The 26,731-nt window shown below is 34.8% G+C and overlaps 1 protein-coding gene across 2 annotated transcripts in view; it reads right to left on the bottom strand.

Moving 5' to 3' along the window:
• The window catches only part of GPC5 (glypican 5), a 2,135,463-nt gene that overhangs the window by 1,661,995 nt on the left and 446,737 nt on the right, over positions 1–26,731 (bottom strand). For both annotated transcript variants that reach the window (XM_056808065.1, XM_056808066.1), the window contains exon 3: positions 25,405–26,099. In XM_056808065.1, the coding sequence (XP_056664043.1) occupies positions 25,405–26,099 (695 nt within the window). The remainder of the gene's footprint in view (positions 1–25,404; positions 26,100–26,731) is intronic.

Below are 26,731 nucleotides of genomic sequence, written 5' to 3'. Positions count from 1 at the left end.
TCATTTTGATTTCTTTAACTGAAAATTGCCTATTCATGTCCCTTGCCTATTTATCAATTGGAGAATGGCTTGATTTTTTGTACAATTGGTTTAGCTCTTTATAATGAGTAAATAGACCTTCATCAGAGTTTTTTGTTATGAAGATTGTTTCCCAATTTGTTGCTTCCCTTCTAATATTGGTTGCATTGGTTTTGTTTGTACAAAAACTTTTTAATTTGATGTAATCAAAATTATTGATTTGACATTTTGCGTGTTTTTTTTATTAACTCTTGCTTGGTTTTAAAATCTTTCCTTTCCAAAGAACTGGCATGAATACTCTTCTGTGTTCACCTAATTTACTTATAGTTGTCTTCTTTAAATTCAAGTCATTCACTCATTCTGAGTTTATCTTGCTGTAGGGTGTGAGATGTTGATCCAAGCCTAATCTCACCCATATTGTCTTATAATTTTCCCAGTAGTTTTTATCAAATGGTGGGTTTTTGTCCCAAAGGCTGGGATCTTTTGGTTTATCATAGACTGTCTTGCTGATGTCACCTACCCCAAGTCGATTCCAGTGCTCTTCCTTTCTTAGCCAGTACCATATTGTTTTGATAACCACTGCTTTATAGTATAGCTTGAGATCTGGGACTGCAAGGCCACCTTCCTTCTCATTTTTTTTCATGATTTTCCTGGATATCATTAATCTTTTCTCATTGCAAATGAACTTTGTTATGGCTTTTTCTAATTCAGTAAAAAAAAGTTTTTTGGTAGTTCAATGGGTATGGCACTAAATAAGTAAATTAATTTGGGTAGGATGGTCATTTTTATTATCTTAGCTCATCCTAACCATGAGCAATCAATGTTTTTCCAATTGTTTACACCTAGTTTTAATTGTGTGGAGAGTGTTTTGTAGTTGTGTTCATATATTTCCTGTGCTTGTCTCGGCAGATACATTCCTAAGTATTTTATATTGTCTCGGGTGACTTTAAATGGAATTTCTCTTTCTAATTCTTGATGCCGAACTGGGTTGGAGATATATAGAAATGCTGATGATTTACGTGGATTTATTTTGTATCCTGCTACTTTGCTAAAGTTGTTGATTACCTTGACTAGCTTTTTAGTTGATTCTCTAGGATTCTTTAAGTACACCATCATATCATCTGCAAAGAGCGATAGCTTGGTCTCCTTATTGCCTATTTTAATACCTTCAATTTCTTTTTCTTCTCTAATTTCTACTGCTAGAGTTTCAATTACAATGTTAAATAACAGAGGTGATAATGGGCATCCTTGTTTCACTCCTGATCTTTTTGGGAAGGCTTCTGCTTTATCTCCATTGCAGATGATGTTTGCTGATGGTTTTAGATATATACCATTTATTATTTTTAGGAAAGGTCCTTCTATTCCTATGCTTCAATGGGAATGAGTGTTTTATTTTGTCAAAGGCTTTTTCTGCATCTATTGAGACAAATATGTAATTTTTTGTCAGATTGCTTGTTGATATGGTCAATTGTGTGGATGGTTTTCCAAATATTGAACCATCCTTGCATTCCTGGTATAAATCCTGCCTGGTCAAAATGAATAACCCTCATGATCACTTGCTGGACCCTTTTTGCTAGTATTCAATTTAAGATTTTTGCATCTATGTTCATTAAGGAGATTGGATTGTTGTTTTCTTTCTCTGTTTTTGACCTGCCTGGCTTTGGAACAGTACCATATTTGTGTCATAAAAGAATTTGGTAGAACTCCTTCTTTGTTTATTCTGTCAAATATTTTTTATATTATTGGGATTCATTATTCTTTGAATGTTTGATAGAATTCATTTGTGAATACATCTGGTCCTGGAATATTTTCTTAGGGAGTTCTTGGGTGGCTTGTTCAATTTCTTTTTCTCATATGGGGTGGTTGAGGCATTGTATTTCTTCCTCTGTTAGTCTAGGCAATTTATTTTTTTATAAATATTCATACATATTTCCTAGATTGCCATATTTATTGCCATGTAATTGGGCACAATAATTTTTAATGATTGCCTTAATTTCCTGTTCATTAGAGGTGAGGCCTCCCTTTCCTTCTTGGATACTGTCAATTTGGTTTTTTCTTTCCTTTTTTTAATTAGATTGACTAGTACTTTGTCCATTTTATTTTTTCTCAAAGTACCAGCATCTAGTCTTATTTATTAAATCAATAGTTCTTGGACTTTCAAGTTTATTAAGTTGTCCTTTGGTTTTTATGATCTCTAATTTATTCTTCATCTAAGGATTTTTAATTTGTTCACTTTCTAGTTGTTTTTTTAATTTGCATGCCCAATTCATTGACCTCTGCCCTCCCTAATTTGTTAATAAATTAATTCAAGGGTATAAAGTTCCCCATGAGTACTGCTTTGGCTGCCTCCCATAGATTTTAAAAGGATGTCTCATCATTATCATATTCTTCAATGAAATTATTGATTGTTTCTATGATTTGTTCTTTAACCAAATTTGGAGAATCGTATTGTTTAAATTCCAATTAATTTTTGATTTGCCTCTCCATGCACCCTTACTAATTATTATTTTCATTGCATTGTGATCTGAGATGGTTGTATTCATTATTTCTGCTCTTTTGTATTTGTTTGCAAGGTTTTTATGCCCTAGTACAGGGTTAATCTTTGTGATTATACCATGTGCTGCTGAAAAGAAGGTGTATTCCTTTTTATCCCTATTTATTTTTCTCCACTTATCTACTAACTTTAATTTTACTAAGATTTCATCCACTTCTCATACCTCTTTCTTATTTATTTTTTGGCTTGATTTACCTAGTTCTGATAGAGGAAGGTTCAGGTCTCCCACTAGTATAGTTTTTCTATCTCTTTCATCCTTGAGCTCCACTAGTTTCTCCTTTAGTAATTTGGATGCTATGCCTTTTGAATACATGTTGAGTACTGATATTTCCTCATTGTCTATACTGCCTTTTATCAGGATGTAATTACCTTCCCTATCTCTTTTGATTAGATCTATTTTTACTTTGGCTTTGTCATAGGTCATGATCGTGACTCCTGCCTTCTTTTTATCAGTTGGTGCCCAATAGATATGGCTCCATCCTCTTACTTTTACCCTATGTGTGTCTACCTTCCTCATGTGTGTTTCTTGTAGACAGCATATGGTAGGATTTTGGTTTCTAATACACTCTGCTATTTGCTTGTGTTTTATGGGTTAGTTCATTCCATTCACATTCAGAGTTATGATTACCAGCTGTCTATTTCCCAGCATTTCGATTTCCACTCCTAGTCTTGCCCTTTCTTCTTTCACTATTTCCTTCTACACCAGTGTTTTGTTTTTATTCAGTCCCCCTAATTCTCACCCTAGTTGTACTTCTCTTTTTACCCCCACTTCCTTCTTATTCCCCTCTTATTTTCCTTACTGTCTTTTTAAACTACCTCCCCACCCTGTCCCTCCCTTGTATTACTTCCCTCCCCACCAATTTGTTTGTTACCCTGCTACTTCCCTATAGGGCACAAATCAATTCTCTAAAGAGAATTGCAGAGCTGGTTGTGCTATGCAGTCAAAACCTCACAACTGGGGGGGGCAATATGGAGTGTCTCAGCTGCGACTAGGCTGCCTCCTCTGTGCTTCTCCTTGAGCTGCCTCCAAATCTGTATTTGGAGCCCAGAGCCTGGCACAGCTTTGCCTGCAAGGTATACCCTCCAGGTTAGCACTCTTGCCAGTCCAGAAATTCCAGCCACTTCTGGGGGCTCAGTACTGTGGGTGGGGGAAGGGTCTTGGGACCTTCCTTCTTCCTTCCCCTTAAAACCAAGTGTTCTCGAATTCATGCTTGGGGGGAGGGGGGAGAACATACTTTTTAAGTTGAATCCAAAAGTAGGGTTTCTTAGCTCTGCCCTGTTGTTAGATTTTATTTTCATTCCCCTAGGAGCATTTTGTTTTTAATTGGTGAGGAAGTGTTTTCAGAGGTCTGAACTTTCACTGCCTCTACACTGCCATCTTGTTTCCACACACCCCCAACAGTATATATTTAAAGCAAGAGATGAAACCAGATCTCCCTGAACCTTAGGCTAGCTCTCTATCTGAGCCATGCTGTCTCTCTCCTAGAACTATAACTGCCATTATTTTTTTCTTTTTTCTTTTAAATTTAAACATTATTTTATTTGGTCGTTTTCATACATTGTTCACTGGAAACAAAGATCGTTTTCTTTTCCTCCCCTCCCCCCCCCTTTCCCTCTCCCATAGCCAACGCTTGATTCCACTGGTTATCACATGTGTTCTTGACTCGAACCCATTTCCCTGTTGTTGGAATTTGCATTATAGCGTTCATTTGGAGTCTCTCCTCAGTCTTATCTCCTCCAACCCTGTAGTCAAGCAGTTGTTTTTCATCGGTGTTTTTACTCCCACAGTTTATCCTCTGCTTGTGGGTAGTATTTTTTTTTAGATCCCTGCAGATTGTTCAGGGAAATTGCATTGATACTAATGGAGAAGTCTATCACCTTCGATTGTACCACAGTGTATCAGTCTCTGTGTACAATGTTTTCCTGGTTCTGCTCCTTTCGCTCTGCATCACTTCGTGGAGGTTGTTCCAGTCTCCATGGAATTCCTCCACTTTATTATTCCTTTGAGCACAAAGTATTCCATCACCAACATATACCACAATGTGTTCAGTTATTCCCCAATTGATGGGCATCCCCTCATTTTCCAATTTTTGGACACCACAAAGAGCGCAGCTATGAATATTCTTGTACAAGTCTTTTTGTCCATTATCTCTTTGGGGTACAAGCCCAGCAGTGCTATGGCTGGATCAAAGGGCAAACAATCTTTTATCGCCCTTTGGACATATATAACTGCCATTATTATTAGTCTGATGGCCCATAATAGTTTGAGATGATGCTGATATTTCCAGAAGGAAGATAAAGATCATCCTCATTCTAATCATAGTTTGAGGAGAACAAGAATTCAGGAAGTTTAGAGTAATAAGAGAACAAACTCTGCAAGATTAGATTAAGCGAGAAGCGTTATGAGTATGTGATCACAAATAAAACTATATGTCTGTGGTCTAAGAAGCAACTAAGTTCAGAGATTTCATCACCATGTTGGCTAGAGGACCATAAATTTTTTGGCAAGGGAAATCTAAAGCAACGCATAGAAACAAAATAGCTCTTCTCCTTCTGTAGTTATGTTGTGGAGTAGTGAATAAGAGGAGCATAGGATTCTAAGAATTATATTGTTTTCTGATCGTTTATACTTCTATGTATTCATACTATATATGCAGGTCCAATTTAAAGATAAAAATGAGACTTTTGTCAAATGACCAACCAGTTGATATTCTAAAGGTATAAATAAAGCACATTCATATCAACATCTTTTAGTATCATCTTTTAGTAACAACTTTTTTTTATTTCAGTTCAACTGAGTCCTCACTGCAGTAAAGCAATCTTTTTACTCCTCCCTAATTGATTTTCTATTGTTAATCTTAAAAATTCTCAGACCCTACTTCATAAGATTTGGCTAAGACCATTCCCCATTTTAAACAATGAAGGGACTTAGATCAGGAATGTGAGACCTCTACTCCACCCCTACTTAAGCATACCTTAGGGGAAGAAACTCCTTGCTGAACAATGAAAAATACTTAAACCCATACTTATAGTAAGGCAAAAGTTCTTAAGCTGTGCCTATTTTTAGATCTAATACAAAAGGGTGCTAAGTACCTATAAGGGTCAGGCAACTTGTCAATTTACAAGGAGCAAAGAGGTGAGAACTTACTCAGAGGTTTTTTCAGGTGTGAACTTAATCAAAAGTTTAAGTCTACTTAGGTGTGAAATAAGAATGGTCTGTCCTTTGGAAAACGTCTACTGTGATTGGTAGATGTGAGAACTTAGGGGAGGTGACATAGGAGAAAATTCCCTTTAAAAGGAGGTCAGAAGCTGAGAGAAGGGGGCTCTCTTGGGAGATTCAGCTGGGAAAAGCTGAATTGGAGGAGGCAACTGGTGTCTCTCTGAACACTAGAATCTAGCTTGGGACAAATCTTGTGGTGAGTGGATTGAAGACTGACTGATCTCTCTCTCTTAAGGATGGCCTAAGCTGGCCTAGCTTTTTTCTCATTATTCTCTCTCTCTCTCTCTCTCTCTCTCTCTCTCTCTCTCTCTCTCTCTCTCTCTCTCTCTCTCTCTCTCTCTCTCTCTCTCTCTCTCTGTCTCTCTCTCTCTGTCTCTCTCTCTCTGTCTCTCTCTCTCTCTCTGTCTCTCTCTCTCTCTCTGTCTCTCTCTCTGTCTCTCTCTCTCTCTCTCTCTCTCTGTCTCTCTCTCTCTCTCTCTCTTTAATTCCTCATTTGTATTAATTAAAATCTCTATAAAACCCAGTTAACTAGGGTATGTATTTCATATTTGGGAATTTTTCCCTGGCGACTACCTTATATTTTGATTTAAAACAAGACACTGTCTTGAAACCATATTTCTGCAGTCACAATTTAAGCCAAACACTCTTTTATCTGCCACAGTTTATAACTCCCACTATTTTAATCTTCACACTATAAAATTATGCATTAAAATATTTTCAAACCTTTCTATCTTTCTTCAAATCTCTGAGACCTTCTCTTTCTTTTATTCTTTCAGATGAGAGCCTTAATTCTTATTTTTCCTGAGAAAATTCAAAATATCCATCATTAGCTCCCTCTGTTCCCCCCTTTTTTTATAAAACCTCTTAACATAGTCTTCCACATATTCTTTCCCCCTAGTTTCTGATAATATACAATGACTATTTTCCTTGCCAAAAACAACTTCTACATGTTATTCACAATCTTCTCCAGGAAACATATTCTGCTATTGGCCCATCTCTCTACTCCTCAGGTATCTTCTCTATTACTTTATCCTCTTTGGTCTTCAGACAAGACCTTATCTTCCACCTTTTAAAAGATTTCACTAGATCTCTTGCCAAAAAGGTATCATGCTATGCATTTTTCTTTTTAAACCAAATTTCTGGGGTGGGGGGGAAGCTCATTGCCTCTTACTGATTCCTCTATCCTCTGCATTCTTCTGGCTTTATGACTCAAGTGGAACTGATTTCTTCAAAGTTACCAATGATCCTTTCATTGCTAAAGCTGACGGTCTTCCTTATTCAATCCATTTAAACATATATGCAAAATCTGGGGGTTGATAACTTTCACCTCCACCCCTACCCCATCCACCAATATTTCCTACCTGTTTTCATGACACAAAAATTCTCTTTATTCTTCTCCTGTCAGTATGAATATTACTTTTTGTTTTTCTTTACTGGCTTTATGACCATATTATGCCCCTTGAATATGGGTTTATCACAAAGGGCCTGTCCTGGATCTCTTCTCTCTTTATGTTCTTTGTTAGTAACTTTATTAGATTCTATGGATTTAATTTGCATTTCTTTATGGATTACAAACATAGCTACGTATAAAGACATTCAACTAAGCTCTAGTTCCAAATCACCATCTGCATACTAGACATTTCAGACTAAATATTCTAAAGACTTTTCGTATGCAACCTGATCAAAAGAAAATTCATTAACTGTCCCCTAAGGCCTCAACTCTACTGGCTTTCTCTATTTTTTCAAGCCCAATATCATCTATCTAATCTCTTAGATTCAGAACTTGAGTGATCTTCTTGATGCTTTATTTTCTTCATTATACATTTATAATCAATTGCTAAAATTTGCCATTTCTACCTTCATAATATCTCCTGAATGCAGAGGTGTGCTAAACATTTTACAGCCAGCTCTTTTTGAGTGGAAATGTGCCTCCAATACACTTTTGTTTAGTATGCATTAATCCCCACCAAGTCTCTCCATCACTTTCTTAAACTGAAACAATCAACATAACAATAAACCAAGTACTAATATGTAGCACTTGCCAATATCTAAGGTGTAAATGTTCAAATGAAAATTTAATCATCAACTTTCATAAGTTTATATTTGACCTCCCATCTCTATTCACCCAGCCATTACCTTAGTCCATGCCATCTTCTCTTCTTGCCTAGATTATTGGTCTACCTACCTCAAGTGTCTCTCCACTATAGTAAATGTTCCACCTATTTGCCAAAGGGCTTACTTCTAAGAAATGATTAGGTCACAAAACAATGGTAACGTTGATTTAGAGTCCAAATGGATCAGAAACTTATTTGAAAGACTTTGCCAGAGGAGATGTAGATGATGAGCAATGCTATCTCACAACAGTTTAAAGTTGCAAAAAAGAAGAAAAATGGGGATGGGGGAAATTTGGTATGAGATTCAATTGAGACAAATCATTTGGAGAGCATTTCTAGAAAAAAGTATATGGAAATTACCAGTTTTGTGAGCACTTTGATAGCAAACTATTTTCATCATTTCTGACAGTAGAAGCACAACATTTGAGCTATAATTCCTAAACCCTCATTTTGTCCTGGGTTCATAAGGTCATTGAGATGACTCAACATGAGCTCCTCTTCTTCTCTTTCTCTTTACTGTAAAACCTCTGCATGTTTTCCCACTCTGCCTTTCTTTCCTCCAGGCTCTGATAATGATGCAATATCATCTTTACCAAGGACAACTAACTAGTTTTTTTTTTTTTATCTGTCTTCAATGAATTTTCCACACCCTTTAAAATGTTGAGTTTCAGAGCTCTGAATTTGAGGGCTATGCTCCTCTGGACCTATATAAATTCTGCTACTTTGCCAGGCCCCTCCTGGCAGAATTTATATAGGCACAGAGGAGCATAGCCCTCACACTAGTTGAAGATCAAAAGACAAATCTTTGGGCAGCAAATAAGCCAAGATTTAATCGCTCTTATTTACCCAAAGAAAAAAGCTCTACTTCTGAAATAGCAGTTCTTATTAGTGAGGTGCTGGATCTTCTGGTGTTCTTGAAGATGAGTGTCAAGTGACCTGGCACTCAGTGGTGCCTGAGTGCTAATTGGCCAGGGTATAAGTGTCTGTCTTTTAAATAGTCTTTTCCTTACTCATGATTAATCTTTGAGGCCACTCAGTCTTGGCACATATTCAAGACACTCAGTGACTTTAGACATAGGTACCTATGTAGGAGTGAAAAGTTACAAAGGGCTTGTTTTCATAATTAACCTGGAGATGAAATAGAGTCAGTGACCTCAGGAGGTGTCAGTGATCTCAGGATGGGCAAACTGCTCAGCTTGAATACTAATAAATATCCGTAGAATAACCTTGACTGTTATCTGGGGGGGGGCAGCTATTAACAGGGACCAGAGAGAAGGAAGAGGGGGGATGAAAGACAAAACATTTTATGTAAGTTACAATATCAGAAGAAAGTAAACCTGCTGAACATTTGACAAGCAAACATATGAAGTGTCAAGTAGCTAAAATAGAACATTATTAACTTTTATCATGAGTGCAAAAAAATATGTTAAATGCCCATTTTATACTTAGTTTCTTCTACTTAGGAAAGTAGCCTGCCAAAACTGGGTTAACTTTTGTATTTTTCGTGTATAAGTAATAATAACAAGAACAAGAATAATCCTGCTTTGCTTTACCATTTAGTCATACATCTCTAGGTAAAAATTAATAATCAGATAATGAAAAGAGTCACAGTAGTTAAAATAATTCTCTAGTACATGGGAGAAAAAGACCACCCAGGAAAAAATGCCCCATATAAATGAATAGAATTAACACTTAAGAAGATGATATAAGGTACAGATTTGACAATGAAATTAAATTCAAACATATACTTAATCCTGCTGTGGGGGGTTGGACAACAATTTTGAAAACATAAAAGGGTTTATTTTTAAATCAGAAGACACCAAACAAATTGTAGGTACCTCATGGATAACATCTTTTAAAAAAACACAAATTTTGACATTTTCATAACCTAGACAATTTTTCTAGTCCCCTCCCACTTGTCTCCCCTCCTTGTCTTTACACTCTGATCCAATGACAATGACTTCTTTACTATTCCTTGCAGAAGACCTTCCATCTCTTGATTTCATACATTTTCATTGGCCATCTCCCATACTGACAATGTTTTCTCTCCTCATCTTTGTCTCCTGGCTTCTCTGTCCTCCTTCAAGGCTAGCTAAAATTCTATATTTTGCAAGAAATCTTTCCCAGTACCCCTTGATACTCAAGCTTTTTCTCTGAAATTAACTTCTTACCAATCCTGTATTCATCATGCATGTGCAATGTGATTTGCATGTTGTCTCCTCCATCTCCATGTTGTCTACCTTCCATTTTAGCACGTGTATTTGTTCTATGGCAGAAGAGTGATTAAATCCATTAAATCAGACTGTGAGATCCTGGAAGGTAGGGCCTATTTTTGCCTTTATTGTATCCCAACTACTTAGCACAGAGAGAATATATCAGCAAAAAGCTAATAATATATGGTTATTATTTCATCACCTTTTAAATATTTATGAGGTTGAATCATGATTATCCTTGATGAAATATGAGAAAGGAAAGAGCTTTTTCCTTCAAAAAGGTATTGTTGTCTTTTGTTTTTAACATTGTCTTCATCTCTGAATGTTTCTCTCCCTTGACTAACAAGCCATCCCAGGTCAAAGAATTTTTTTAATTGAGTAAAACTATCTCTCAATTGAATTTGACAATATACGTATGCATATATCTGTGTATGTGTGCATGTATATATATATATATATATGTCTATGTTGATATATGCTATCCCATTCCCAAACACTCCCTCTTATGGATGTTAGATTTTCACAGACACAGTTTGCTGAAAACTATAGAGAATACAAGATACTGTTTTGCATACTATGATACAAAAAAGCTTTCAATTCAACAAAGTATAACACACTTCTAATAGGTTTATCTCCAACAACACATATCCAAGCCCATTTCAGTGGGATAGATGCAATCACAGAAATAATTTTGTTCAATAATGCTCTGATGACCAATGAAGGCAAGGCATAAAATATAGTATAACAAATATGGACATCAAAGAGGTTAACCACTGAAAGAAAATATTTCATAATGGAAAATGAACAATGAGAAAACATGGATTCAAATTTTGATTTTTGCAGCTTGCTGTCTATGTGATCTTGATCAAATAATTCCTCTTTGAGCTTCCTCATTTATAAAATGAGAGTTTTTTTTGTTTTTGTTTTTGTTTTTGTTTTTTTTATCTTTAAGATTAGAAGATCTCTAAGCTCCCGTAGAGGATAAGTTTCCAACATGCCACTCATGACACTCCCAAGTGGCTTTCACCAGTTTAACATTTAGAGGGTTGGGGGAAGCTAGGAGGCTCAGTGAATTGAGAGCAGAGCCTGGAAAATGGAGGTTTTAGTTCAAATCTGACCTCGGACACTTCCTAAGTCTGTGACCCTGGGCAAGAAATTTAACTCCCATTGCCTACCCCTTATCACTCTGATACCTTCAAAGTAACACACACAGACAGTAATGGTTCAAAAAATTGTAATTGGGAAATGTTTGAAAAAATTAATAAAAATATAATAGCCTTATATAGCATTTATACTTTAAAATTAAAATTAATTTACATGTAAAATGAAATTAAATTATTTTTATATTTATATATTATAAATTAAATTAAAATTAAAATACACTTTAAAATTAAGTCAGTATGCAATCATCAGGGATCCTCATGAACTTGATTCTACTTTAGTTGGATACCACTATTTTATAGCCTTAAATCTATGGTCCTTGCTCCTCTCTGCTGTGTACAATTGACATGCTTCTCCAAAGATCCTCCAGAAGCTCCCATTGTTGGATAGTACTGAATTCATCAAGGGCTGAATACAAACAATCTAATAAGGAAGTACAAAAAGGATAAAGAATTCCTGTTGTTCAGATCAACATGCATGTGGATCCTCAGCTCATATAACAGGCCTTAAAATGCATGTCTTGGGCAGCTAATGAAATACTCAAAGAGCTGGACTTAAAATTGACCTGTCGGAAGAAAGTAGGACAGATGATACTTGGAAATGTTATAGCAATTTCAATATCAAGCTCCTCAAAAGCTCGTCTTTTTATACCAAAATTCTGCTGGTGGTATTAGGTGCCTCCAAATCATAGAATACCACAATTCAGTCTCAGAAGAATCAAAATTGTTGGTGATTCAAATGATGATGGAGAGATACATGATGGCAATATGGGCAATAGCACGTAGCCCATGAAGATTTGTTTGCAAGCAGTGGCATGAGATATCCAGAAATGAAGGCAGATCATTTGCACAAGGAGAGCAAATGATAACAAATGAGAGATTCATGTGTTGTACTAGTGACCCCATAATGTTAAAAGTCCCCCCAAAAAGGACCTTAGCATGTTTAATAGTTTTGAGGGCATAGATCAGAATCACACTGAAAGAGAAAGGACGAATGGGTTTCAATTTACTCCCTTTGATTCCATTTGATCATGTAATCATGTGGGTTCCTCGTGCTGAAATAAAAACCTTACTTTCTTTTTTCAGAAATCAAAGGAAAATAAAAGTCAACCTAAACTAATTGGACTGAGGTTATGACAGAATATCAAAGTAGACTCATAAATTATAATAAACTCTTAGTTAACATATTTGTTTAACTACTCTTATACTGAAAAAAAAAATTGACCTAAAGGAAACTAGACTGAATATAGTTATATACTGTGTCATAATTCAATCAATCCAAGATCAATCCAGGGCAAAAACAGAGCCTCAGGCCAATGTTTTTAGTTTAATTTAGTTTTGTTTGTTTGTTTTTCATTTAGGTGTCTGCCTCATTTAGGCTGCCTCAAGTGACTGGTAGTGTTTCAGTAGGATATCTCAAGCATGTAAAAATTGAGGTTACAAAATTAAAACAACAAAAACTAAAAAGAATATGTCATAAGATAAAAGTTTTAGATTTGGAAAGAATTTTAAAGGTCATCCAATAAAAATTCATTCATTTTACTGATAAAGAACAAGAAGCCTAGAGAGGTTCTGTGACTTGCCTAGGGTCATAGAATTCGTAAATTGCTGAGCAGAGATTATGACTCTTTTTCTTTCTGCTACATCCAGCTATGTCATTCAGCACAATCAGTTGTGTCTTTCTATAACAAAACATACTTGTTTATTTATTGTAGGCGGCTTGATTGAACAGTGGAAAAAAGTACAGGACAAGGACTGAGGAAAACCTGATTTCAAATTCTGCCTCATTCATTCTGGATAAGTTATTTCACTGCTATCTGCCTCAGTTTCTTCAATAATAATAATGAGTAATAATTATAGCTTCCTCACAGCGTTGTTGCCAGGATTAAATAATTTAACATATTTAAAATATTTTACAAACCTGAAAGTCCTATATAAATACTAGTTGTCATTTCCAAACAAAAAAGAACCCAGTTAACTTCCCACAGAAAACAGGTCAAAAAAAAAAGTGACATAAATATTAAAGTATTTCAACTGTGACCTAAACTATGATAAAGTTCAACCTCAGAATATTTACTTTATTAATCCTCCTTTGTACAGGCTAACTAGACTTTAAAAATCTGCCAACTCTGTCTTCTTTTTAGCAGTTAAAAAGTTAGAGAACAGGTGTTAAAGAGTAGATTAACACCTCCCACATACTTACAACAAAGACTCATTTCTCGCTCATATCTCTCTTTTCAGACTCTTCAGACTAATTTTCTCTATTCTTTTCTGTATCAATCAGCTCATAACTCTTTTACATCCTTTCTCTGAAGACACCTTGATTAGAGCTGGCTTTTCTACTGAAAATATTATATTATTCTTTTTGCCTATCAACTGATAGTCATTTGTCTTCAATACTTCAGAATCTAGGAACTGGAATGTGGACGAAACTTCAAAACCATTTAGTTAAGGGGTTTCGGATGTCTGGAAAAGTTTCAGCATAATGTTTTGTTTTGAGAACAGAAGATATGTAGGGTTACAAAGGAAACCTCTTATAATGAAAAATAGTTATCAAAATATATATACAATGGAAGTTTGTGGACTTCAGTTTAAGACTCTCCCCTTTTAAAGGATTCTAATTCAATAAGAACAACAAAATGAGGAAGGGAAAAGGAGGAATCCTGGGTGGAAGGTGGGAGAGAGGCATAGGCAAGAAGAGGGAAAGGGGAAAGTTAAGGGAAATGAAAATTAGAGAATTATATAATTTTCAGTCTATTTCTAAACTGAGTTCTTAAAGGAGTAAACGAAAATGAAAAGTCGTTAAACTAATGTTAGACAGAGATAAATATAGACTTTGACTGTTCCTTTAATGAAGTTAAACTGACTGTCTATTATGCCACACATTTAAAACCTTTGCTCAAAGTCTCTTTTTGGGCACTCATCCACAGACATCAGCATCAACAACAATAAACCATTTTCAGGGTCACCTAAAGGTTGGTGCGGATGAATGCTTCTTAAAATGTTTGATTCCATAGTCCTGCACCCTAGGGCTTTAAGGAAGTTGTACAAACAAGCCCAGAATTATTATTGAATTTAATTAATGTCAAGCTAACTCATAAAAGTATTTTCAGATTTTTTTCTTGGCTAATATGATTATTGTAGAGATTCTCAGCTTCTAGTTTGTGAATATTAAAAATCTCTGTCTTTGTAATCTTCTTTGTAAATAGGATAGTTAATTATTAGTATTATGCTGACATAACAGATCTAACAGAACTTTTTCCATCTCTCAGAAGCTGAAACATGGAAAACAAAGCCCTTAAAACTTTGCACTATATAAATAGTTTGGAGGGAGATTTCAGATTTTAAATAATATTTAAAACCCCCAAAATAGTGAAATAATTTTCAATGCTCAATTTTCAGCCATTAAATATAAAGACAAAGTCCCTGATTCCACCGGTATAAAGAACTTGTAAGTGAGAAAATTTTTCTCAGTATAAATATATTCCTGGTCTGCAATTCTTAGTCTCCAAAAAGTTGCCTAGAGCATTGGGGGCAAACTCAGATAGAAATGAGGGCAGTTATATTGTCCATCAAGATCCCTGTGGCCCCACATATTGACTTCATTATAAAATGTCATATTTCATTGTATTTTTGTTAAATATTTCCCAAATGTATTTTAATCTAGTTTTGGCCAAACTAGCTTTGTGGGCTGCATTTGTCATGGTGTGTTTTATGCTTCTGGCTTAGAACAATCAGAAGTTAAGGGATTTCCTTAATATCAGAGTACCAGTTATATTAGAGTCAAAATTTGAACCCAGATTTTCTTATCATCAGGGATATCTAACAGGCATAGTGGATTGAGTGCTAGAATCAGGAAGATTCATTTTCCCGAATTCATATCTGACCTCAAATTCTTATTAGCTTGTGTGGTCCTGGACAAGTCACTTTACCCTGTTGGCCTCGGTTTCCCATCTTTAAATGAGATGGAGAAGGAAATGGCAAATCACTCTAGAATCTTTGGCAAGAAAATGCCAAATAGGGTCAAGAAGAGTCAGACCCAACTGAAAAAAACTGAACAACAACAACAACAACAACCCCTTCTTATTCTCTATATAAAACAATGCAGCCAATTTTATTTGAAAAGTAATCTGTTATAGTCACACAATTTCAAGATAGTCTTCCCTGGCATGACAATAAGGTACTATTAGATTTATTCAACTTATAACCTTAAAAAATAAATTATTTTTTTGGGGGGGGAGAGTATAGCTACTACTATTACTCATTTTCATATGACAGTCCTTCAGGTAGTTGGGCTTTGGATTTCCATCAGAGAAAAAAGGAAATCTAGTCAAACTAGTCAGACTGTCTTATGGTAATGGAGTTAATGTACTGAAATTGAATATATAGTAATGATCATTGAACAAATTTAAAAAAAGAAAACTTTCAAAATACACTAAAGTATGCATCACTATAAAGGAAAGCAAAGAATTGAGGCAATTATTCAGATATTAGAGGCAAAAATCACTGTCATTTTGTGACTCTCAAATGAAATATTCAGGTACGTGTGAGCCTTGATTTCACCATGTAATTGCTCTAGTGTTGTATTTCAGTTTTACATCTGTAGGTAGAACTAAAGACTCGTGGGAATTTAAGGCAATTTTCCATGCCATCTCTGTGCTCTTCACATGCGGATATGTGTGTGGAGGGGATTTGATCAGATATTAGTCACTTTAGTGCTATTAGGGTACAACAAACTGTGGCATTCAGCTTTTGTGCTCACTTTTAGGAGGTTTTATAAATTAGATTACACAGCATTTCCAAAGCAATTTAGATGCCACACACTAAAGAGAGGTTAGAATAATGGTACGCATCTACACCAAAATGTTCATGGGACAAATTAACTGGGACTTCTTACAGTGGAAATTGTATTCCTGCTGCTATTAACATTTTCCTGAGTTTTTAATTACTCAGAGAAAACTTTTCTCAAATTCCAAAGAAACAATGATAAAGAAAAAAGTCCTGTCAATGACCTTGAACTAGAGATACTGAAGGGAAAATATTTATTTCTATCAATGCACTCTACTTAGCTAGGCTATTACTGCCTATGCAAATAAACTACTAGTTTATGAACAAGTCTTCCTAAAAAGGATTAAACTGTTACAGTTTTTGAAAAAATTCACATGCCAGTTTTTGAGATAGAAATCACTATTTGACAAAAAACTTGTAGGGTTAGGGTTAACAGTTTGGCAGAAATTAGATATAGACCAATATCTCATATTCTATACCAAGATAAGGTCAAAATGGGTGTATGATAAGTAAATTAGTAAATGTAGAATAGTTCACCTTACAGATCAATGATAAAGGGAAGAAGTTATGACCATACAAGAGCTGGAAAGCATTATAAGATGTAAAATCAATCATTTTTATTATATTAAATTTAAAATGTTGTGTACGAAACAAATATAACCAAGGTAAAAAAGGAAGCAAAAATGGGGGGATTATAGTAATGTTTTTATAAAGAGCTAATTTCTCAACTTATAGAGAACTAAATCAAATTCTTAAGAACACAATTCATTGCCTAATTGACAAATGGTCAAAGGATATTTAACAAGCAGTTTTCAAATGAAGAATCAAAGCTATCAAAAATCATACAAAAATATTTCTAAAAATACAAAAAATACATACATACAAAAATATTTCTAAATCAATCTTGATTAAAGAAATTAAATCAATACTGAGATACCACTTCACACTTATCAGATTGACCAATATGACGTAAAGGAAAGCGATAAATGTTGGAGAGGATGTGGCCAAACTGAAATACTAATGAATTGTTTGTGGAGTTGTGAAATGATCAAACCTTTCTGGAGGAAAATTTGTAAATATAAAGAAAGGGGCATAAAACTGTGTATACATACATATAATATATATATATATATATATATATATATATATATATATATATATATATATATACTTGTAATACACTCTACCAGGTCTGTATACTAAAAAGATCATCAAAAAGGGAAAAGGACCTACTTATATAAAAATATTTATAGCAGGTTTTTGTTGTTTGTTTGTTTTTGTGGTGAAAAGAACTGGAAAACAAGGGGATGTCCTTCTATTGGGGAATAGCTAAATAAGCTGTGGTATATGATTATAATGCAATACTGTTAGCTATGAGACATGATAAGAAGGGTAATTTCAGAAAAAAAGCTGGAAAGATCTACATGAACTGATGCAGAGCAAAATAAGCAGAAACAGAAGAACAGTATACATAGTAACAGCAATACTGTGTGGGATGACCAACTGAAAGATTTAGCTACTCTCAGCAATAGAATGATGCAGGACAATTCTGAAGGACCTACAATAAAGAATGTTATCTACCTACAGAGAAACAACTGATGGAATTGGATGCAAATCAAAGCCTACTCTTTCTCACAGTAGTTTATTTATGATTTTATTTTGGGGTTTTGGTTTGATTTGAGTATTCTCTTACAACAATGACCAATTTGGAAGTATGTTTTACATAATATATATATATATATATATATATATATAACTCAGATAAAATTACTTATGATCTCTGAGGGGAAGAAAAGTAAGGGAAAGATAATTGTATCTTATAATTTCAGAATACATATGTCAAAAATTGTTATATTACAGGTAATGGGGAAAATAAAATATCTTTGAAAATTAAAATTCACAAAAGAATCAATTTGATTATTTTTATAAGCAAATGGAGCTTTAAGATATAATCAGATATCAATTGGAAAATAAATTATCTTTCCTAAAGTTATGAAGAATGCCTATTGCCAGAAAAATAATATTTCCATAACTTTATGAAACATTGTATAGTAAAGACTTAGAGTTATTCAAATACTATCTTTAAAACCAACAAGGTGTATGACCCTGGGCAAATTGCTTAACTTATGTGAGCATCAGTTTCCTCATTTATAAAATGGAAATTATAGCAGAATTTACCTCATAAGAGTTTGTGTGAGGATGAGATGAATTAACATATCCACATTGTTTGCAAAGCTTAAAACACTATATAAATTCTAGCAATTATTATTACTGGCAAGCATGATACCATTTTATAAATCATGAAACTGACAGAGACTTTAAATTTGTTAAATAGCTAATAAGTGTTACTTATGATTGATGTACAGATTTCTGAACCCCAAACAAATCCAGTGTTCTTTCAGCATCACTATAACATAAGTCAACAGTCTCTCCAAATTCCACTCTTATTTCTTGCCAGAATGAATTAGATGTGTTTGAATTGCTACTCTTCTTCCTCTCTTGAGACATTAAGCTTATGAGGTTTCAACTCTTGGGACCTTGGGGTTTTTTCATTTGTTAAATTGGGGAGGAGGAAAATGAATCTGTAACACCCTTTCTAGACTTAAATTCTATGATCTGGGTTCTGCTTTGATAAGAAATATGACCTACTCAAATATCATCACAATTAGAAAATCAAGTGGCAATGTCAATATGAAAGTTATGACTAATGCTTGGCTGGAAAATTAGATTTTGTTCAAGAATGTTACTTCCATCAAGGTGCTTATGATTTTTTCAGAAGGATATATCTTGATTTGCTCTCCCTCAACACAGATCTCTTCCTCTTAGTTATAGATATATCCGAACACTAGAATCTAACACTTTTACTTTCCTATATGAATTTTTGAAACTACAAATATATATTTAAAGTGGAAAAGATTTAACAGTCCTAAACCTGGAGAAATTGCTTTGAATATAAGAGAAAGTCATTATTTGCTGACTATCATCATTTATTTTGAATTGGCTAAATTCATTGATGTGTGAACTGCTTATCAAAGCTTGATAATCAGTTTATAAATCACTTTGAGACTGGCAGAAATAAATATTAATGAGTCAATTTGCAGGGAATTCAGAGTGATCTCTTCTTACTCCTATCCCCATGGTGAAGGGCCTTCGTTATTTTTATAGGGAAGCATGTAAAATTTATTGGCTTTAATGCCTTTTTTTTTCTTCAAGATGGTCCTACAACTATTACACTAACTCAAACTATACTCTAGAAAACCCCCTTGGTAGCAAAGAAAATGCCCTTTCAAAGAATAAAGACTATCACAGAGTGAAGATCTTTAGTTTTTTAAAAAAAAATCCTATTTATAAACCTAGCCATAAAAATGAAACTTTAACCTTGAGGTACAACATATTAGGCTGAAAGTTCAGACTGCTGAATGCATATGCAAAATCTCAAGAGGAAGAGAAATAAATATATGACTAGCTGCATAGTCTGATTTTAGGAATATTGGGATAAACTTCTTCAAATCCAGCTCTTTTTCTCCTCATTATACAGTCATACCCTCTTAGATCCTGAGAAGAGAACTGAGAGACAATGTAATCTATGCTCCTCATTTGACACATAAGAAATGGAGGTCTGGATAGATTTGGTCATTTGCCAAAGAAAAAGTTCTGGTTTTGATATAAATTAACCAATGTTAGAATCTGATCTCCCCACTTAAAAGCTAACTGATTTTTGGCCAGTAGCTTAACTTTCCTTCTCTGTAAAATGAAGGAATCAGACTAGATGATGCCCAAGGCCCCTTCTAGCTCCAAATCTATGCTGCTACAAACATTTTGTATCTTTCTTTTCATGTGATACTAATAAAGATAAGACAAGGACCCTATTTCCAACTTCATGTTCTTTCAACCATAGCATCTTTTATCTCCAACAATTTGGTATTATCAAAATGGAATCTTCAACAATTGGTATAAATTTGGATCCTGAGAACCAAGAATGTAAACTCTCATCATTTTTGCTTTATTTTTATGAGAGTCAGTTATAATACAGAACTAGCTCTAAGGTCAGAGCACCTTTTTGCAAACCATATTTTTTATGTTTATTATCTGTGTGACTTTAGGCAAGTCACATAATTTCCCAAAGCCCCCAGTTTTCCCAATTTTTGTTGGACCAGAAGACTTCTGACATCCTTTCCATCTCTACCTCTACCATTCGAAATTCATTCCTTTGACTTAAAGTTGTACTTTGTTTGCCTTCCCCTTAAAATTACTATATGAGTGGTATATAGGAAGGGTAACTCTTTAAACCAAACACAAAACGTCTGCTCCAAAGACTCATGATCATTTGGAGATGACTCCAAATTGGGAGGAGAACCTCGGATTCTCAAAGGGTATGCTATCAAAGTATACACACTAGCAGCTTCTGCCAGGATGAAAATTTTTCTAGGACAATCCCAAAAAATTATATGAATATTTACCAAGGTATTGCCTAGATAAATACAGAGAAATTCACTGTCAGCATATTGACAATTTGATGATGAATTATTTGGGAAGGGCAACCAAAGTCAAACAAGTTAGTTACAAAGGTTGTCTAGCATCTGACTCATATCCAAGAACAATCTCTGCTGTCACACCTAATTAAAGTTCCTCTAGCCCTGTAGCCACTCTATAGGGTAAACTTCACTAGAGTCCTTTCCCCTTTTGGACATCTCTAATTGTTGATTCGTAACATCTACTTTAAGCCTAAAGTTGTTTCTTTTCAGCTTCCATGTTTTGTTCCTGGTTCTACTTTGTTGGCCAAAAAGAGCAAGTCAAATCTCTTTTTTAAGTGATAAGCCTTCAATTATTCAATTTCTAGAGGCTTCTACTATTAAGTTGCTAAATGCTGGGTTCTTTGATTGTGAAGGAGCTTCTGGGCTTTATGGAAGCCCCTTAGGGCATGACCAAATCTCTCAACCAATTCAACCAGTCTTCCTGTCACCTCTAGTTGTAATATCTTGATTAAATGGATGGTCACAGCACCTGTTCACACACTATTCCTTTGATTGATTGATTCAATATTTCTCCCCCACAAAGGTGTCAGGGCATACTTTGGTGTCTGTTCATTCAAGTAGAATAAGTTGATTTTATTGATTGAATCAATTGACTCCAATATTAATACTGATGTAAGTGGGAGAAGTAAAGCTCCACTCCTTTTATGTATAAATAGTGTGCATGACTGATTCAATCATTGAATGGATGCAAACATCCTATAGCTGATTCAAGTGTGCTAAGGATTTGGTAGACAGACTCAGACTTCTGATTGGTTGCAGTGCCAGAAATGGAATCCATTCAAAGGGAAATGCCTACCCAAAACAAACTTCTTTGTCTTTCTTGCCTGGTTCCACCAACATAGCCTTAACTTCCCATACATGGAAAGAAGTTTAAGGCTATGTTCACCCAAAGCTAACATGAGGTCAGCGGATAAAGGCTTCTGTTCTGTTCCTTTTTGTTTCTTTTTTCCTTACTTTTAGTGTTAAAAAAGTATTAGAGACCTCTGCAACCTTATAAGCATTGATGGAATGAGATGGTGAACCATCAGAAATCCAGGAACTCCTCAAAAGATTTTGTGGCCAGCCAAGAAGATAAGAAACAAAACAACAAGCAATGTTTGATCCAACATGGATCAAAGGCAACCAAAAAGAAGCTGCAGTGATTCATCTATTAGCTGTACCAGATTTTGATATAAACTTGTTTGGGGCAAATGAATTAAAGAAATTGACTTAAATTCCAGTCCATACCCCTCAGGGTTGAAAAGAATACCCATAGATATTAGGGGAAAATATCAATTATGTCTATTCTTGTTAAATATGATCAGAAAAAAAAAACATTTGTAAAATAAAGTTGCTTTTAGTTCATTAAATGATAATTGGGATATTATTCACTTGCTATTGCCTTTGGGAAAATACACTAAAATGCTGTCTCTTATAACATCAGTAAAATCCACCACTCCCACAGAGGTACCTCCAGAATCCTATGGGTACGATTTAGTCTTGCTTAGGCACTTTATCTAAGTGGGAGTTTGTTGTATGTAGGTTAAATGAAGGGAGTCAAACTATCTATCTATCTATCTATCTATCTATCTATCTATATCTATATATATATATAATTTAAAAGTTTAATAATTAAATCCTTTACTACAAGTTGAAATCAAAATATCCAGAATTTATATAGACTTTATTAGTTATTGATGTAGGAATCCTTTCTGAATCAACTGTTTGTGAGCAAACAAAATCATTGATGTTTTAAAGAAAGATAAAAATCAATTAGATATTGTAAGAAAATATTGAAAATAAGGAAGTATGACATACAGTTGATAATTTTACAATTGGACCTACATTAATAAGGCACAAGAGAACTGGATAAAATCACTGAACAGAAAAAAATATAATAGAGGGCAGTTAGGTGTCTTGGTTTATAGAGAGGCTTAGACAGAATAGGTGCTGGGTTCAAATTTGACCTCAGACACTGCTTAGTTGAGGGACTCTGGGCAGGTTACTTAATCTCAGTTCCCTATTTGCCTTGGAACCAATACTAAGTATCAATTCTAAGACAGAAGATAAGAGTTTAAAAGAAAAGGAAAAACATTCATAAAAAGCTTGGTCAGAGATTTATTTATAATAGATCATTCTAAAAGAATTAAGGGATAAAATTAGGTCACAAACAAAAATGGAAAAGATCTTTTAAGATTTCTATATCAAACTTTTTTCTTTATGGATATTACAATAGAAACACACATGGTGAGAATAAATAGGTAGGATATATGGCAAATTACCAACATAGAATTAAACAGCAAAATCAATGTTGAACGCTTTATCAAAGAGTTTATATTGCTCTAAAGAATAGATGGACCTGGTATACAAGAAGAATGGAAATCAGAGATGGCTAATACAACATGCTCTAGTAGTACCCATCTAATATCAACAGCTCTGTAGGACTAACTCCCCCATATTGGCAGATTTTCTCTGAAGGCTTGGTAAGCAGACATGGACAGAAGTCCCATATTGCAGGAAGGTAGGTATAGGTTAATATACACATCATGGGAGGGAATATTTATGATTAAGAGATCGTGTGCCGGCTAGGGGATGGGGGGGGAGGAAAAGAAAATGATCTGTTTCCAATGAATAATGTATGAAAATGACCAAATAAAATAATATCTTAAAAACTTAAAATAAAAAGAGAGATCAGAGAACCACAGAAATAGGATAAATGTAAATGAACTGGGAAGCAACAAAGATATTGAGCTTTTTAAAACTGCAAATATTATGAAAAAAGCTGAAGGTACTGAGTTTATCTAGTTAGTGAAGAGACAATGAGAGATAATTCAATGTTAGAATAAACCACAAGTATAATAGCATAAGAGTAAGCATCTTTGGGAAATACACAGGAAAAAGGACAAGAGGTTGAGGGTTCTTCTAGAAAGAAGGGTTTAGGTTAAACACCAACATAACCTTCCTATCCTTAAACAATAGGAGACATATTGCCAAGGAAACAAGCAGCTGCTATTATTGGAAATGGTTAAGGAAATGGTCCTGCACAAAAAAAAAAGAAAGAAAGAAAAGTGAGTTAAGTAAACTCTCAAACCTTATAATTTTATGATTCTATATTAAAAGAGTCTTCAAGTAATGAAAGATAGTGAGGCTGTGCATACTCTCAAAGCTAAGAGAATTATAAATATTACCACAGAGGCACACTTTGAAGATTCTATGACAAATATATCTGAAATCCAATCCATAAAATAATCTGAAATGATTGAATAGAGTCAAGATAGAGATGCATTTTCTGTTTTTTAGAAATTGGGATTTATTTCAGGTCAATTTAACTACATAGATCAGTCTAAATTATTGTAATATTTAAATGTCTCTTCCTTAATCCATTCTATCTCAGAAAAAAGATTTTTTCTTGGCACAACTGCCCCTTTATTTTTTTTTTCTATCGGAGTTCACCTCTCTATCTTCTTATATATGCACAGATACTTTTAGATCTGTCAATATGGAAATCTCAACATGGAAATCTAGAGATCCAGTTTATTTAGTTTGAGTGTAGAAACCCCAGGTTTTGACCTTGTCACTGGGAGAGGTTTCCCCCTGAGGGAAGGTCCCTTTTCACCAGACAATAAACATCCACCTAGGGACAGACCCCATCCAAAGTCAAATAGCTCTTTTGTCTCCAGAAGCCTTTCCCATATATCACACCCTCCTTACTGAGGATCGAACTCAGGACCTTCAGCTTGAAGCGAGATTGATGCACTACCTACTGCCCCAGAGCTGAAGTGGATGTTTATTGCCTGGTGAAGAGGGACCTTCCCTCAGGGGGAAACGTCTACCAGTGACGAGGTCAAAACCTGGGGTTTCTACGTCCCAACTAAATAAACTGGGGATCTCTAGATTTCCATGTTGACAATCCATAGAGATATTTGAAAATGAGCAGTGAGAAGAGGTAACCATTGGTAAAAAGGATACATATAAGACCAGATTTTACAGTGATATTACTATAGTTCAAATGTGAAAACCTTTAGAAAATGGATTGTACATCATATATATTTTTAGAATTTTATTTGATTGATTAATTTAGAGCATTTTTTCAGGATTACAAAAATCATGTTCATTCCCTCCACTCCCATATCCGACACACAATTCCACTGGGTTTTGCATGTGTCATTGAACAAGACCTATTTCCATATTATTGATATTTGCACTAGGGGGATCATGTAGGGTCCCAATCATATCCCCACTGACACATTTGATCAAGCAGTTGTTTTTCATCTGTGTTTCTATGTGAATAGTGTTCTTTCTCATAAGTCATTCAGAGATGCTCTGGATCATTGTATTGCTGCTAGTAGAGAAGTCTATTATGTTCAAAGCTCTTACCTTCTGCCTTGGAATCTAAAATAAATATTGGTTCCCAAGCAGAAAAAATAGTAAAGCTTAGGCAACCGAAGGTAAGTGGCGTGCCTAGGGTCAGACAGCTAGAAAGCGTCTGAGACCAAATTTGAACCCAAGGTCTCTCCTATCTAGCCCTAGATCTTTCCACTGAGCCACTTAGCTGTCCATCTCCAATATATTTTTAAATGGAAAATTATTACAAAATCAATTATTTTATTTTAAAAGTAAAGATAAAATAAACATATGTAAGGTTTAATCAATATCTAGAATCTAATACTTTAAATTTCATAATCAAATATCCACAAAAGTTTAAGATGATCACTTCAAGTAAGAATTTCTATTGCTATTGGGGATTTTTAAGGAAGTAGGAGAATGTAGAGGGAAAAAAATAAATTAGCATAAAGAATAAAATAGAGGAAGCAGCTTCTTACCTGCTCAGCTAATTTTTTTCCATTGATGTGAGCCTGCATAACAGCATCATTAACAAGTAAGTGGAAGTTCAGAAGTACATGCTCAATGTCATATGTTCCATGTATAGTATCCGAGAGTTCTTCCAGGGATCGGATATAGCCCCGCCAGTGAGGGTCAATTTCTGCCACATTGGCCAAACAGCCTCTAACCACATTAAGGCAGTAGCCCATACAAGGCTTACTTAAAGTCAGAGCCTGGCAGTGGGGACAATATTGCATCTTCAGGAGGGCTTTGCTGCACTCTTTTGAGAATTGCAGATGATCAGTCGTATTGATAACTTCAATACCTAAATTAAGGGCTTGCAAGAAAGTCCGGCTGGGTAACAAGGATCTCCCCATCTGTCCCATTACAATTTGGGGAATGTTACCAAAGGGGTTAATATCTCGCCTTGCCATTCGAATGCATTCCGAGTATTCCAGGGAAATGTCCGTCACACCAGGGTTAATGAGATGATTGTAGACCAGAGGAAACAGCGTGTCAAAGAATCTGTTCACAGATTCATCTGGACTGATGTCGGTGCCAAACACAAAGAGCCCCACGTCTGTAAAGAGCTCCTGAACGGAGGCAGCAGCCTCTAAAGCCATGTTCCTATACGTGTTGCAGAATAAGGTGCTTGTGTAATTCTCTGCCTGCTTGATGAGGGTTTCAAAGGTTTCTGGAACAAGAAGGTAAAAGTAGAGATAAGACATCTGAATAATCAATCAAATGATAAATCAAAGAATCAATCAAATATTTATTACATGCCTACTAGCCCTTATGTGCTCACCATCCTACACGGAACGGAGGATACAAATATAAAAGTGAGAGCACCTACCTTCAAGAAGCTTTCATTCTACTAGAACAATGAAATTATTACAATCTTTGGTCAAGAGAGCAAAAGAATTTCACAGACAGTAAATATACCTAAAGCTAATTAATGCATCATTTATTTACTCTAATGATCATGAGGTATCAATTTAGATTTTGGCTATCATAATATATTTTTGCTAAATTCAATACACAGCATATCGAAAGGTGAAGAGATGTGTGTTATATAAGGTTACATACAGTCAACTGTCTGAAAACAAAACAAAACAAAACAATACAGTTGCCCAAACAACTTCTGGAATGTGTCAAAATACATAAGCTGGAAATCAGCTTTACAGGTGATATAACTCACTCCTCTCATTAATTCAGCAGTTATTCCATGAGCCAATTAATTAAAGGTGAAATATCACTGATCATTTATTTTCCTATCGTGGAATCCATTATTTATAGAAGATGGCTAACGGGGGCATTAAATCTTTC

The sequence above is a fragment of the Monodelphis domestica genome, chromosome 8, assembly GCF_027887165.1.
Source record: "Monodelphis domestica isolate mMonDom1 chromosome 8, mMonDom1.pri, whole genome shotgun sequence".
NCBI classification, from domain to species: Eukaryota; Metazoa; Chordata; class Mammalia; order Didelphimorphia; family Didelphidae; genus Monodelphis; species Monodelphis domestica.
This window is presented reverse-complemented; position numbering and strand designations above follow the sequence as displayed.